Source organism: Xyrauchen texanus, chromosome 8 (genome assembly GCF_025860055.1).
Source record: "Xyrauchen texanus isolate HMW12.3.18 chromosome 8, RBS_HiC_50CHRs, whole genome shotgun sequence".
Lineage (NCBI taxonomy): Eukaryota > Metazoa > Chordata > Actinopteri > Cypriniformes > Catostomidae > Xyrauchen > Xyrauchen texanus.
Window position 1 is genome coordinate 33841733 of NC_068283.1, and position 14888 is coordinate 33856620.

The 14888-nt window shown below is 46.1% G+C and overlaps 1 protein-coding gene across 1 annotated transcript in view; it reads left to right on the top strand.

Moving 5' to 3' along the window:
* Nucleotides 1–14633, top strand: part of LOC127647961 (neurexophilin-1-like) — a 43421-nt gene extending 28788 nt beyond the window's left edge. The window contains exon 2 of the mRNA XM_052132499.1: nucleotides 13734–14633. Coding sequence (XP_051988459.1) covers nucleotides 13734–14531 — 798 coding nt within the window. The 3' untranslated portion in view covers nucleotides 14532–14633. The remainder of the gene's footprint in view (nucleotides 1–13733) is intronic.
* Nucleotides 14634–14888: the final 255 nt, after the last annotated feature.

Sequence of the window (14888 nt, forward strand, 5' to 3'; positions counted from 1 at the left end):
CAAAAGGAGGCGAACAAAGTCCACATCAAGTTGGCAGGATGATGAAATGGTTTATTAAGTCACAGGCCTTAGTAATGAAAGGATGAGTAATATCCCTGTTGAGAGGTTTAGAAAATGATAGTGTTATATTAGGCAAATCATGTCCTTAATTTCAGATGGAAGACAAAAAAGTTTTAACTCCAATTGATCTCGTTCAGAGACGCTTTCATCTTGTCACTTGATTCAGAGTGTGGATTATAATATCCTTTCAATCCCTTGATTGGATCCATCCCCTCCTTCTTTTTAGATAGCTATCCTAGAATCATATCTTAATTTAATCTCATCATACTGTCACGAACCCCGCTCCTCTGCCCCATCTCCGCTTCCTCGAGCACGCACACATGCACTCCGCGAGCGTGCTCGCTTCCCGCTCCCTCGCTCCGCCCCCTTGAGTTCGTACGCTCTTTTTCCTCCCTCGGGCTTCCACGCCCGGTTTTGCTATTACGAGCTCTAGCTTGTAAACTATCTCCACCCTCTGACTCAAATGCACGCTTCAGCCAGAACATTATGACCACCTGCACTCACGCGCTTCCAATCCCCACACATTAGTGACACCTGCACTCGTCTCATCACTGATATTCGTTACACCCCCACCGCTCGTTAGTTCCCCTATTTAACTCACTATCCTTTCGTTTGTTTGGGGTTAGTTATTGTATTTAGTTCCCCGTATCTTTGCCCTGCTAGTAGTCTCGTCTAGTTTCCCCCCCCCCCCTCGCTAGTCTCGTCTAGTTTTGACCTCCCTACTATTCTTCCTCTTAGCTTGCCAGCTCCCCTAGTTCCCCTGTCTTTGCTCCCACTTGTTATACATCCTGTTTACCCCGGCTTTGACCCTCGCTCCCCTCGACTACTCTCCCGGATTTGCCCCCTTTACTCTCCTTGATTCCCCGGCTTTCGACTTTTTCGACAGTTTTTCTCCGACATTGTGACTGCCTCATCTTGTGTGTTTGTGTGCGGGTTACAGAATAACCAACCTAACCGAAGGCAGTCACAATGCACCCCACGTATTCGCGCAGCTCACTAGAGCGAATTTTCGTGGCGTGTTCCGAGCGCGGATTTGCGGCTGGGAGAGATTACCACGCACTCACGGCCCAGGGACAGCAGGTAAGCACTTTGTTTGACTTTTGTCACCCTGTTCTGCCTGTGTCTGTCCCTGAGCCCGTTTATACTCCCAGCGCATTTCTGAGCACCGTGAGCCTTCAACCCCCTGAGAGGTTTGACGGCTCTTTTGACGCTAACCTAGGGTTTTTTATGCGAGGCAACGGTTGTGTAACTCATAACCCCGCCCTCGACATCATGGACCCAGCGGCCCAACTCATGGTTTTGCGTCAGGGGAGCCAAACCTTGGAGGCTTATGTTACTGATTTTTGTGCCCTGGCCAACCAGGTGAATTTTGATGAGGTGGTTCTGAAAGACATTTTTCAAGATGGACTGAATGAGCCAGCCTCATCATACATGCCTGGTGGTCGCTGCTCTCTCAACCTGGCTCAGTTTATTGACCTCGCCCTGCTGTGCATTGGTTCCTCGTTTACTGTGGGGGAGGCAGATACTGAACCAGCGCTCTACACCACGGCCCCCGTCTCGAGGCCTACCACGGCCCCCGTCTCGAAGCCTACCACGGCCCCCGTCCCGAAGCCTTACCCGGCCCCCGTCCCGAAGCCTTACCCGGCCCCCGTCCCGAAGCCTTACCCGGCCCCCGTCCCGAAGCCGTACCCGGCCCCAGTCCCGAAGCCGTACCCGGCCCCAGTCCCGAAGCCGTACACGGCCCTAGTCCCGAAGCCGTACACGGCCCCAATCCCGAGGCCTGTCACGGCCCCAGCCTCGAAGCCTGGCACGGCCAGCGAGTCAACGCCCATGCCTGTCACGGCCCCAGCCTCGAAGCCCGCCACGGCCAACGCCCATGCCCGCCACGGCCAACGAGCCAGCGCCCATGCCCGCCACGGCCAACGAGCCAGCGCCCATGCCCGCCACGGTCAGTGAGCCAGCACCAATGTCTGCCACGGTCAGTGAGCCAGCGCCTGTAGCCTCGACTGTCCCCATGGCCACATCCCCTGTTGGCCGAAGACGTAAGAGAAGGAAGAGGGCCCCTTCTCCCCAGTCTCGTCTTGTGCTCAAGACCGCAGAGGTTCCCTCAGAGTCTTCCACGGCTCTGCCGGGTTCTGCTCCGCCCTCAGAGTCTTCCACGGCTCGGTCAGCCTCTGCTCGCCCCTCAGAGCCCTCCCGGGCTCCGCCTCACGAGTCTCTCAGGGCTCCTCCTCTCGAGCCTCCCAGGGCTCCTCCTCTCCCGAGCCTCCAAGGGCTCCTCCTCCAGCCTCCACGAGCCTCCTAGGGCTCCTCCTCTCGAGCCTCCCAGGGCTCCATCCCTCGAGTCTTTCATGGCTCCACCCCTCAAGCCTCTCACGGCTTCGCCTCTTGAGTCTCTCAGGGCTCCATCCCTCGAGTCTTTCGTGGCTCCACCCCTCAAGCCTCTCACTCGGCTCTCAGCCCCTCCCGAGTCTTTCAGGGCTCCATCCCTCGAGTCTTTCATGGCTCCACCCTCTCAAGCCTCTCACGGCTCTCAGCTTCTCCCGAGTCTCTCAGGGCTCCTCCGCCTCTCAGGGCTTCCCCTCTCGAGTCTTTCGTGGCTCCACCCCTCAAGCCTCTCACGGCTTCGCCCCTCGAGTCTCAGGGCTCCATCCCTCAAGTCTTTAATGGCTCCACCCCTCAAGCCTCTCACGGCTCCGCCTCTCGAGTCTTTCAGGGCTCCATCCCTCGAGTCTTTCATGGCTCCACCCCTCAAGCCTCTCACGGCTTCGCCTCTCGAGTCTCTCAGGGCTCCTCCGCCTCTCAGGGCTTCCCCTCTCGAGCCTCCTATGGCTCCCCCTCCAGAGCCTCCTACGGCTCCACCTCCCGAGCCTCTCATGGCTCTGCTCCCAAAGACTCCAGAGCTTCCTAGGGCTCCACCTCTCGAGCCTTCCACGGCTCCACCACCCGAGCCTCCTACGGCTCTGCTCCCTAAGACTCCAGAGCCTTCTAGAGATTCACCTCCCGAGCCTCCTACGGCTCCCCCTCCAGAGCCTCCTATGGCTCCACCTCCCGAGCCTCTCATGGCTCTGCTCCCAAAGACTCCAGAGCTTCCTAGGGCTCCACCTCTCGAGCCTTCCACGGCTCCACCACCCGAGCCTCCTACGGCTCTGCTCCCTAAGACTCCAGAGCCTTCTAGAGATTCGCCTCCCGAGCCTCCTGCGGCTCCGCCTCCCAAGCCTCCTATGGCGCCACCTCCCCCGGCTCTGCCTCCAGAGCCTACCAGGGCTTCACTCCTGGAGCCTTCTACGGCGCCACCTCCCACGGCGTCACCTCCCTCGGCTCTGCCTCCAGAGCCTTCCAGGGCTTCACCTCTGGAGCCTCCTACGGCGCCACCTCCATGGGCTCCACTTCCTGAGCCTTCCAGGCCTTCACCCCTAAAGCCTCCCTTGGCTCCACCTCCAGAGCCTTCCAGGCCTTCACCCCTAAAGCCCCCCTTGGCTCCACCTCCAGAGCCTTCCAGGCCTTCGCCCCTAAAGCCTCCTTTGGCTCCACCTCCAGAGCCTTCCAGGCCTTCGCCCCTAAAGCCTCCTTCGGCTCCACCTCCAGAGCCTTCCAGGCCTTCGCCCCTAAAGCCTCCATCGGCTCCACCTCCAGAGCCTTCCAGGACCCCACTTCCAGAGCCACCTACGGTGCCGCCTCTGACGGCTCCGCCTTTCACGGCTCAGCCCGGACTTCCTGACCCTCTACCTGTCCTGTGGCCTCTTCCCTGGCCTCCGGACCCTATTCCTGTCCGGTGGTCACCTTCCAGACCCCCGGACCCAGTCCCTGTTCTCCAGTCGCCTTCCAGACCCCCTGACCCAGTCTCTGCCCTAAGGCTGCCCCCTAGATCTCCCGACCACCCGCCTGTCCGCTATGTTCCCCTTGACCTTGCCTTGAACTGCCCATTTGACCCCCATGGACTGTTTCATTTCCCTTTGTGCCTTCTGTCCCCCTTGGACTGCCCTCATTTTGTTGGTGTGTTTCTGTTCCCTCAAGCTCACACGCTCGTTCTGCCCCCCGCGAGCTCACACGCTCGTTCTGCCCCCCGCGAGCTCACACGCTCGTTCTGTTCCCTCCAGCTTAGCAGCCGAGCGCGGCCGTCAGGAGCCGTCCCTTATAGAGGGGGGAGTACTGTCACGAACCCCTCTCCTCTGCCCCATCTCCGCTTCCTCGAGCACGCACACATGCACTCCGCGAGCGTGCTCGCTTCCCGCTCCCTCGCTCCGCCCCCTTGAGCTCGTACGCTCTTTTTCCTCCCTCGGGCTTCCACGCCCGGTTTTGCTATTACGAGCTCTCGCTCGTAAACTATCTCCCCCCTCTGACTCACATGCACGCTTCAGCCAGAACATTATGACCACCTGCACTCACGCGCTTCCAATCCCCACACAATAGTGACACCTGCACTCGTCTCATCACTGATATTCGTTACACCCGCACCGCTCGTTAGTTCCCCTATTTAACTCACTATCCTTTCGTTTGTTTGGGGTTGGTTATTGTATTTAGTTCCCTGTATCTTTGCCCCGCTAGTCTCGTCTAGTTTTGCCCCCCCCCTGCTAGTCTTGTCTAGTTTTGACCTCCCTACTATTCTTCCTCTTAGCTTGCCAGCTCCCCTAGTTCCCCTGTCTTTGCTCCCACTTGTTATACATCCTGTTTACCCTGGCTTTGACCCTCGCTCCCCTCGACTACTCTCCCGGATTTGCCCCCTTTACTCTCCTTGATTCCCCGGCTTTCGACTCTACGCTTTCCCTGACCATTCTTCACTGGATTTGCCCTGTTTTTGTACTGTTGCCTGCTCTTATACTAATAAAAGCAGTTTTTCTCCGACATTGTGACTGCCTCATCTTGTGTGTTTGTGTGCGGGTTACACATTCCATAAATTAAAAAAAGGACTTCTTAGTTTCTGGCCCCAGAAGTGTTTCTAATATTTGTCTTAGTGTGCCAGTCTCATTAGGATCATTTTATAGTAATATGGGCATCCCCAAATCTGTAAAAAATAAAGAAAAGTAAATGAGATTGAGGTCTGAATAGATTAAAATCAATATGTCTACCTGCCTTTTAATTTTGTTAATTATTAATCTAGAGCTGAGATGCTGTGTGGCGTTTCTGGATAAATGGATAGGAGAAGTGAAATTAGCACAGAAAAGACAGGGAAGGATGGAATGAGAGATGAAGATATGGAATTTTGAAAAGAGATCAACCTAAAATGTACTTGATTGATTGATTGAATACTAACAAAATAGTGTCTCCAGATTGGAGTATTTACTTGAGGAAGATGAGATGAAGAACAAAGCTTTTAGTTGGTGTAAACAATGTTGCATCATTTGGCACAGAGACACAGCAAAGAGGTTGTGTGTCTGTACCATTTATGAGCAGTTATGTTTGTCATTTGTTTTAACTCACTAAAGAATTTGAAACAAAATTAAATGAAGCAACCAAGTCCTACAACAGAAATAGGATGAAATGTAATATAGACTGATATATATACACTGATCAGCCTCAACATTAAAACCACTGACAGGTCAAGGGAATAACATTTATTATCGCATTACAATGGCACCTGTCAAGGGGTTGGATATATTAGGCAGCAAGTGAACAGTCAGTTCTTGAATTTCATGTGTTGAAGCAGGTAAAATGGTCAAGCGTAAGGATCTGAGTGACTTTGACAAGGGCCAAATTGTGATGGCTAGACAACTGGGTTAGAGCATCTCCAAAACGGCAGGTCTTGTGGGGTGTTCCCGGTAGTGGTTAGTACCTACCACAAGTAGTCCAAGGAAGAACAAGCGGTGAACCGGCGACCGGGTCATGGGCGCCCAAGGCACATTGATGTGTGTGCGGAGCAAAGGCTTGCTCATCTGGTCTGATCCCACAGAACAGCTACTGTAGCACAAATTGCTGAAAAACTTAATGCTGGCCATGATAGGAGCCTGGGTAGCTCAGCAAGTAAAGACGCTGACTACCACACTGAGTCGCAAGTTTGAATCCAGGGTGTGCCGTGTAACTCCAGTCAGGCTTCCTAAGCAACCATTTGGCCCGGTTGCTAGGGTGGGTAGAGTCACATTGGGTTAACCTACTCGTGGTCGCTATAATGTGGTTCTCACTCTCTGTGGAGCAAGTGGTGAGTTGTGCGTGGATGCTGCGGAGAATAGCGTTAGCCTCCACATGTGCTAGGTCTTCGCGGTAACACGCCACGTGATAAAATGCTCAGACTACGCCATCACAAGGACTTAGAGTGCATTGGGAATTGGGCATTCCAAATTAGGGAGAAAAGGGAGAATATCCCCCCCCCCAAAAAAAAACAAAAACAAAAAAAAAAAATGCTGGCCATGATAGAAAGGTATCAGAACACACAGTACATCTCATCTTGCTGCATATGTGTCAGAGTGCCCATGCTGAACGCTGTCCACAGCTGAAAGCGCCTACAGTGGGCATCAGAACTAGACCATGCAGCAATTTAGCAATGGAAGATTGTGGCCTGGTCTGATGAATCACGTTTTCTTTTAGATCATGTGGATAGTCAGGTGTGTGTGCATCATTTACCTGGGGAGGATATGGCAGCAGTATGTACTATGGGAATAAGGCAGGCCAGCGGAGTCAGTGTGATGCGCTGAGCAATATTCTGCTGGGATACCTTGGGTCCTGGCATTCATGGATATTACTTTGACACGAACCACCTACCTAAAGATTGTTGAAGACCACGTACACCCCTTCAAGACAACGGTATTCCCTGATGGCAGTAGCCTCTTTCAGCAGGATAATACGCTCTGCCACACTGCAAAAATTGTTCAGGAATGATTTTAGGAACAAGACAAAGAGTTCAAGATGCTGAATTGGCCTCCAAATTCCCCAAATCTCAATCTGATTAAGCATATATGGGATGTGCTTGGCCAACAAGTCCGATCCATGGAGGCCCCACCTTACTACTTACAGGACTTAAATGATCTTCTGCTAAAGTCTTGGTGCCAGATACCACAGGACACCATCAGAAGACTTGTGGAGTCCATGCCTCATCGGGTCAGAGCTGTTTTGGCGGCACGAGGGGGACCTACACGATATTAGGCAGGTTTTAATGTTGTGGTTGATCGGTGTAAATCACTGCCACACTGCATTCAGTTAGGACTGTTATTCAATTATTCAGCTTATTACATGACTACTAAATAAAAAAAATAAACATTAATTATATTAAAGGAATAGTTCACCCAAAAATGGTATTACATTATTCACTTACCCTGATGCCATCACAGATGTGTAGGACTGTCTTTCTTCACAAATGTAGATTTTTAGGAATATGTTGAAGCTCTGTAGGTCCTTATAATGAAGTAAACGGGTGCCATCATGCTGCTGGCTATTGGATTGTCCAAAAGGCTTATTTAGGCAGCGTAAAAGTAATACACATGACTCAGGTTGATCAATTAATGTCTTCTGAAGTAAATCGATCAGTTGGTGTAAGAAATAAATCGATAATTAAAACTTTATTAACTTTTTAATTTGCTTCCTGCCAGCAGTCGAGGCATCAGTGACGTAAGCACTATGATGTATTCACATGAGAAGTCAGAAGCAAATGTCACGTGAGAATTAGTTAATTTCAAACAGCAATACAGCGCTGGGCGGAAACAATGATTTTAATTATTGATTTGTTTCTAACACCAACCTATCGGTTTTCTTCAGAGGACTAATTGATTGACTGGAGTCGTTTGGATTACTTGTATGCTGCCTAAATATGCCTTTTGGACCATCAAATAGCCAGCAGCCTAATGGCACCACTTTACTTAAATCATTAGGACATACAGATCTTCAGCATTTTTGTTTTTAATCTTAATTTGTGTTTTGCTGCAGAAAGACTGGGACCCCAGACCCATCTGGGATGGCATCAGGCTAAGTAAATAATGAGAGAATTGTCATTTTTGGGTGAACTATTCCTTTAATATAATAATATTGATTTTAGTTTAAATTAAGTTTACATCTTTATTATGTAAATTTTTCAGTCTACAACCATTCTTTTCAGCCACACACTGTTCTTTTCAGCCACACAGCTTTATGTATCTCTCTCTCCCTCTTCCTTAGGCTGCTCCTTTATCTCTCTCATGCTCTCACTGTAAACACAAACAGCTGTTAGAGATCATTTCTCACAGGTGTTAATCCTTACTGTTCTTCCTCTCCTGGCCTCGCTCTCTACAGTCGCTGTTCGGCCCACCCACATCAAAACATATGTTATTATATGAGAAGAAAGAGACCACAGAGTTTCCAGGAATAGTTGCATTCCACCTGTTGGTGCTTATATTTGACTGGTCATTATCATGCTTATTACATGGCTACTTGCCAAATAAATACATAAGTGGACCTAGAAGACCAGAGAAATTTCTTTATCCCTGGATATGGAGTCATTATTCAGAAAAATAAGACTGCTGGGGCCAGTATTGACCAGTAAGAATCAAGTACTCCAGAGAGCTGTATAATATTGTTGGCCAATCCTCAGAAATCTTTTCTAATGTTTAGGTTTAATTTGGCATAAAACTTTTGGCACAAATGAATCCAGGTACAAATCAAACCCAACAGTCATGTAGTGTACAAGGATCATCAAGAAAGGGACTTCTAAACAGAAAAATACAATTTAATATTTTTTGCCTCCTATTAGCTTGTATGACATTGATGCAAGAACCGCTCTGTATAGCTACTGAGCAGATTAGTGGGTCTGAAATGGAGCTAATGTAGAATAATTCAGTCTGCAGCTGCATTACACACTCATCAAGGCAACATATTAATCCATGCATTCTTTTATAGAGACCTCTGAGCCTCGAATAAAGAAAAGCTCAAAGAGAGAGAGAGAGAGAGAGAGCTTAAAAAGAAGCACAAAGTAGTCTGAGCAAAGTGAGCCAAAAGAAAGAACAAAAACAGCTACAGAAGACTGAATTAGCCAGAGCGTGTTGCGCTAATCCGTACTGTATAAAATGGAGTCTTTCTTATCAAGATTGGAGACAGGCACTTAGAGTAAAGTAAAATGAGAATCAGGCATGAGTAAGCCTGATTAAGCTGGAATAAGCCTGCGTAAGACAAGATGAGATGGGCATGAAGCATCAGAGTGGGCTGAAGGATAAGGGTTGAGACAGGGCAGCATGCATTATGGAAGAGAGAATTCCTTAAGCTCAGTGGATAAGGCCTGCCCTTGCAGTGAGAACACACACACACACCAGACACGTATACACTCTCTTAATATACATACATGCTCAAATAGACTGGCAACAGGATCACACTCAGACACACAAAGATGAGAAAAATCCTCAAACAACTATGACTGCATGCATACATTGAGAGGGTGGATTGACATATATTAGGGTTGGAATATATACTCTGTCTAACACATCTTAAAAATATTTGAGCATTGGTTTAAAAAGACATACTTCTAACTGCCCCCTAAAGATCTTTTCATAATGTTTTTCATTTTTACAAACTCTATTCAAAAGCCACAGTCACTCAGTGCTCACCACTTTGTGGTTAGTATTAGTATTCATTATAAAACTTTCAATATCCAATACGTGAGAAAAGCATTTTATTTATTTTTTATTATTGATTCAGTTCAACGGATTGGCAAGACATTGGTAAAACACTCAATTGTGAAAAGACAACATTGTTTGGGAGTGACTTTCTTTCTACACTGTGTGATGTATGACATGCTGGAACCATGAACAAAGCAACACAATCTATATTATAACCTTTTCAGAAATGTAGTGATCAACAAGATGTTCTACAATACCAGGAGAAAGCTATCCATTAGCATCCCCATTCTTCTCTATAGAGCACAACAGTCTGGTTCTGGAAGTAAAAATCCCATTCATTATCTCCATAGGTGAATTAATCTCTGATCCACCAATCAGAGAATCGCAGTAGTTTTTTGATAATTTCACACCCTGGGCTACTATTTAATATATTAGTTGACTTCCCAGCTCCATGGTTTTGTCATTTCCCAATATTGTCAATCATCATTTGTCAATGACTTCAAAATCGACATCAGGATATTTGTCAGATACAGTCAATATCCGAGCATATCGTCCTGTTGCCCAGCGACTGCTTAGCTTTAGCAGCAGGTCTCACATGATTTGTCATTCGTCAATAGAAACAGAAAGGGAAACACATAAGTCCATTTCATGCTTTTAAGAGCCCTCCATCTGTCACTGGTAAAACATCTGCTATGATATAATGTGATGTAAATACTTATGATTCATATTTTGCTTGGAAAAAAATGTCAAAACACAATGCTAGTTTTAAATATTCATCAATACTGAAACATGATTTTTTACACCTTTTGTAAATGGAACCAGTTTGTTCAAATGAATTAGATTTCATAGTGCTACACAAAATCATGTGGCAGCAACTTGCAATGTCACTGCAACCAATAAACCTGGAATTGCTTGCTTTCCGTCAGTCAGAAAGCTTATTTGCAATGTGAGACTACTTCCTAGAAATGAATGTCTATTTTGGGGACTATAGCTTTGAACTTGACCGTGCAAATATAATGCAGCTCAGGCCTGTGGCTCAATGAAATAGACCAAACAGAATTTAGATCCCATCAGATAATAAACAATACATCAAAGCTGCATTGTTCTCTGACACTCAGCATCCCACACAAACCTATGAAAAGTCACAACACACACAAGCTTCCCTATTTAGTGTTTGATCTAAGGCTGGAGAGCTCTTGTTGGGTTATGTGTGTATGAGGTATATCAAATATATCATTATCATCTAATAATTACCAGTTACACCCACTCTGGGGCTCTTCGCCAATCCATGAGCCCACCAAGAGAGGCATCTCATCCTCCTCCACCACTCACTGTGTACAAACACTGAGAAAAACATCTACTCACGTACTGGACCCACCCACACTATTTCATCTAACAACAGCCTCTCCTCTTGCACTAGTTTCCGCCTCAACTCTAGACGTCTCCCTTTCTCTGTTTTTTCTTCTCTTTGTTCTTGCCTAGCAGTTCTTTGCCATTGCCAGTGCAGATTTTTTTGTTGTTGTTGTTGTTGCTGTTAATAAAAAATAATTACCCTTAATTGCATATTTAGCTATTAACCCATTTTTCTTTCTTTCTTTTCACACAGCAAAAGTTCACCCTAAAATTAAAATGTAATTTATTAATTATTTTGTTGTTCCGGCCCTGTCTTATTTTCTCTCTTCTGTGAAACACAAAATGAGATGTTAGGCAGAATGTCCAAGCTCCTCTTTTACCTTAAACAAAAGTGGATGTGGATTTACAGTATACTGCAAGCTCTAAAAAGGACAACAACAAAAAACTATCACAAAATACAGGGTTGGTATGACATGGGGTGAGTATGTGGTGAACTATTCCTTTAAAAACTGAGCAATGCTGTTCAGATTTCTATCTGTCTCTCTCTCTCTCTCTCTCTCTCTCTCTTACTCAGATTAGCTCTGGGAGTCACATAGATCTCCTGTAAAAACAGAAAAGTCATAAAGGGATCAAATCATTCCCATGCAATATCTAAAGCAATATAGTGAGTGCAGAGGACAGGTCAGACTGCAGAGATTAATTCCTGTTGATGGAATTCTAATGTCCTGGACATTTGAGCGAGATGTCAGGATGATTTGCTGAGGGTGAAATGTTGATTATAGTGCTGATGATGTTTTCCTTTCAATTCAGTCTCCCAAATCATGCATTATTACAGCCTTTGCAAGGCAATCTGCATTTAAATTCCTCTTCTTTTTCTTGTCCACAATTTTCTGCAATTAATTCATCTCAAACTGCTCAACATATAGACTGCATTTAAACATTGTTTTTTAGATACTTTGAGCCTTAGGTTTGCTTTTTCTAGGTTTTTATCATTTTTAAACTTTTTAAGAAATTTAAGATTAACAACAGTCTCATAGAATGAACATTTCTATATCTACATTTTTGCAAACTGAATTTCATGTGCCAAATTTTACGTTTCGTTGCAGTTTTCTGGTGAAGAGGTGCTACCATAGCTGTGTGTTTTATCCACTTTCACACAAATCACGAGTACAATGGCTGATTTTGACTTTTTAAAGACTTTTAGTTTTTTGCATTAGTACACACAGGGGCGGACTGGCCATCGGGAGAACCGGAAATTTTCCCGGTGGGCCGGCCACGAAACGGGGCCAAATTGGCCGCAATAAGTTGAAATAGGCGTCTGCGTTATGCAGACAGGCCACAAAATAGCGCTGCGATATGCCGAAGGGGGCAGCAATATGCAAAAAAGGACAGTGACAATCCCACTGACACCACTCAACAACATTGTGACAGCTTCTATGAAAACTTAAAAAACCAGGGCCGATTTCTCATCCCAGTGCACCCCTGATTACACACAGACTGTTACTATATCGAAACACTTTTTCTATAATGCATAATTTGAAAAACGATTAATTTTAATGCTTGTATTAAGGACCCTAACTCAGAAGTATGCAGGTCGAGACCAGTCAAGCACAGATGCACGAAAATTACATGGTCATTTCTCATTTTGTTTTTTTGTCACTATCAGTAAGATTTACGTGTTGCTTAAGGGTAAGGATGTCAGTTTTGTGTCTACATTTGATCACTGTTGTTTATGTTGTTTAGACCACTGTTGGAGTGGTGGTGGCGTAGTGTGCTAAAGCGCTGAGCTGGTAATCAGAAGGTCGCTGGTTCGATTCCCACAGCCACCACCATTGTGTCCTTGAGCAAGGCACTTAACTCCAGGTTGCTCTGGGGGGATTGTCCCTGCAATAAGTGCACTGTAAGTCGCTTTGTATAAAAGCGTCTGCTAAATGCATAAATGTAAATGTTTAGATGAAAGATTTAGGTTAGGGAGGTACGTTTTATTCCTTAAAACTCCATCTAATATTCATGTTAATTCATGTCTAATATTCACAAGTCTGTAAATTGTTTTGCATTGATTGAATGTTTGGCATTTAAAATATTACTGACAAGTGAATTGCAATTAATTTTCTTTCTTGCGTTTATTTGCATACTAAATTATGACTTTAACCATCTAAAGCTGCATTAATACTGCAAAGACAGTGTTGCATTTAGTTTGAATTCTCAGGTATTGCCAACAAGCAAACAAGATGTTTGACAACAGCAAAGTTTAATGCAGCTCTGTTACTGTAATTCATTTAAGTAGAACTAAGGTCACTGTGATTTTGCTAAATAGGACATGTTCCTGTATCAACATCTTTTTGTTGGTCCTGGAATATCATTCCTTCTCAAAGAAACATAATCTTAACCACATCCCTACACCTAACCATAATATACCCCTAAATTTAGAGCAAAATGTTGTGTTTATAAGAAATGTGTACCTAACCCCTAACCCTAGCCCTAACCCCAATATTAACCCAAATCTAACCCTAAAATCTGACTGGCTGAAATGCTGTTCCAGGACCAACAAGGATGTATATCCAGGAACATGTGCTACTTGGCGAAATCACAGATTTCAAAAGAGCTGCATTAAACTTTGCTTCACTTACTCTTTAACCAAAGCCTTAAACCTTAGCTTAACTAACACTTTTGACACTATTCATTTGATGCATTGCAAGAATTGGTATTTCCTTCAGGAGTCATATTCAGATTCATCATCATGAAACCTCCTCTGTCTTTAGTTTTCTCTCACCTGCTTACTCCTGTTCCTGTTTTCCTTTCCTCCAGCTGGCTCTTGGACAGGACGATACCCACTCCTCCTCTTCTTCCTTTCTCTCATCTTCGTCAAAGTCCTCCTCCCCTGCTGACTCCTCTAAAACTCTAGGGGTTCTGAGTGCTCAGGGTTCGGTCTCACCCCTGAGCCGCTGGATGATGCATAGCCGAGGCCGTGCTGCCAATACTTCCATGATGGAGCTACCCTACCGCTCGCCTGTTCCCTTCTCCAAACAGGAATTTTGGGAAATGCTGGGTAGTGACCTACTTAAATCGGACACAGATGCGTTGGGGAACTCCCGTGTCAAGCGCCGTCCCCCGATTGTCAAAACAGGCAAATTTAAGAAGATGTTTGGCTGGGGCGACTTCTACTCCAACATCAAAACGGTGCGCCTCAACCTGCTCATCACGGGTAAGATTGTGGATCATGGGAACGGAACCTTCAGCGTCTACTTCCGTCACAATTCCACTGGCCAGGGGAACATTTCGGTCAGCCTGGTACCTCCAGTGAAAGCAGTTGAGTTTGACTTAGAGCGCCAGAGTGTGGTCTACCCTAAAGACTCCAAGATCTTCAACTGCCGTATAGACTACGAGAAGGTTGACCGCAGCAAACGCACCTCGCTCTGCAACTATGACCCCTCCAAGACCTGCTTCCAGGAGCAGACACAAAGCCATGTGTCCTGGATCTGCTCCAAACCCTTTAAGGTCATATGTATATATATTTCATTCTACAGCACTGACTACAGACTGGTTCAGAAGGTCTGTCCAGATTATAACTACCACAACGAGATGCCCTACCTACCTTCAGGGTAGATCTATGAGGACAACCGATCTAAAGGGGTGAGGAGGACTGGTCTGGGGAAGGGGTTTACATATGAGGGAAATCTGGAGGAGTTCTAACGATAATTTGTGTGGGGGGTATTTTGAAGGATACTGAGGTTCTTCTTGAAAGACTATTCAGAATATTAACATTGAGCACTGGAAATGCCTCCTTATGACCTGAACTGTCTCCTGTATGGCCTGCAGTGTTCACAGATACTTCTCTAAAGGTGAATGTACAGTGTTTGATGTGCTGCAGTTGAAGTCTTAAAGAAGTTCTGAAACAGTCTGGCAAATGTGATGTGCAAAAACACATATATGCAAAACCAAATTGTTAGGCCTAGGTGAACA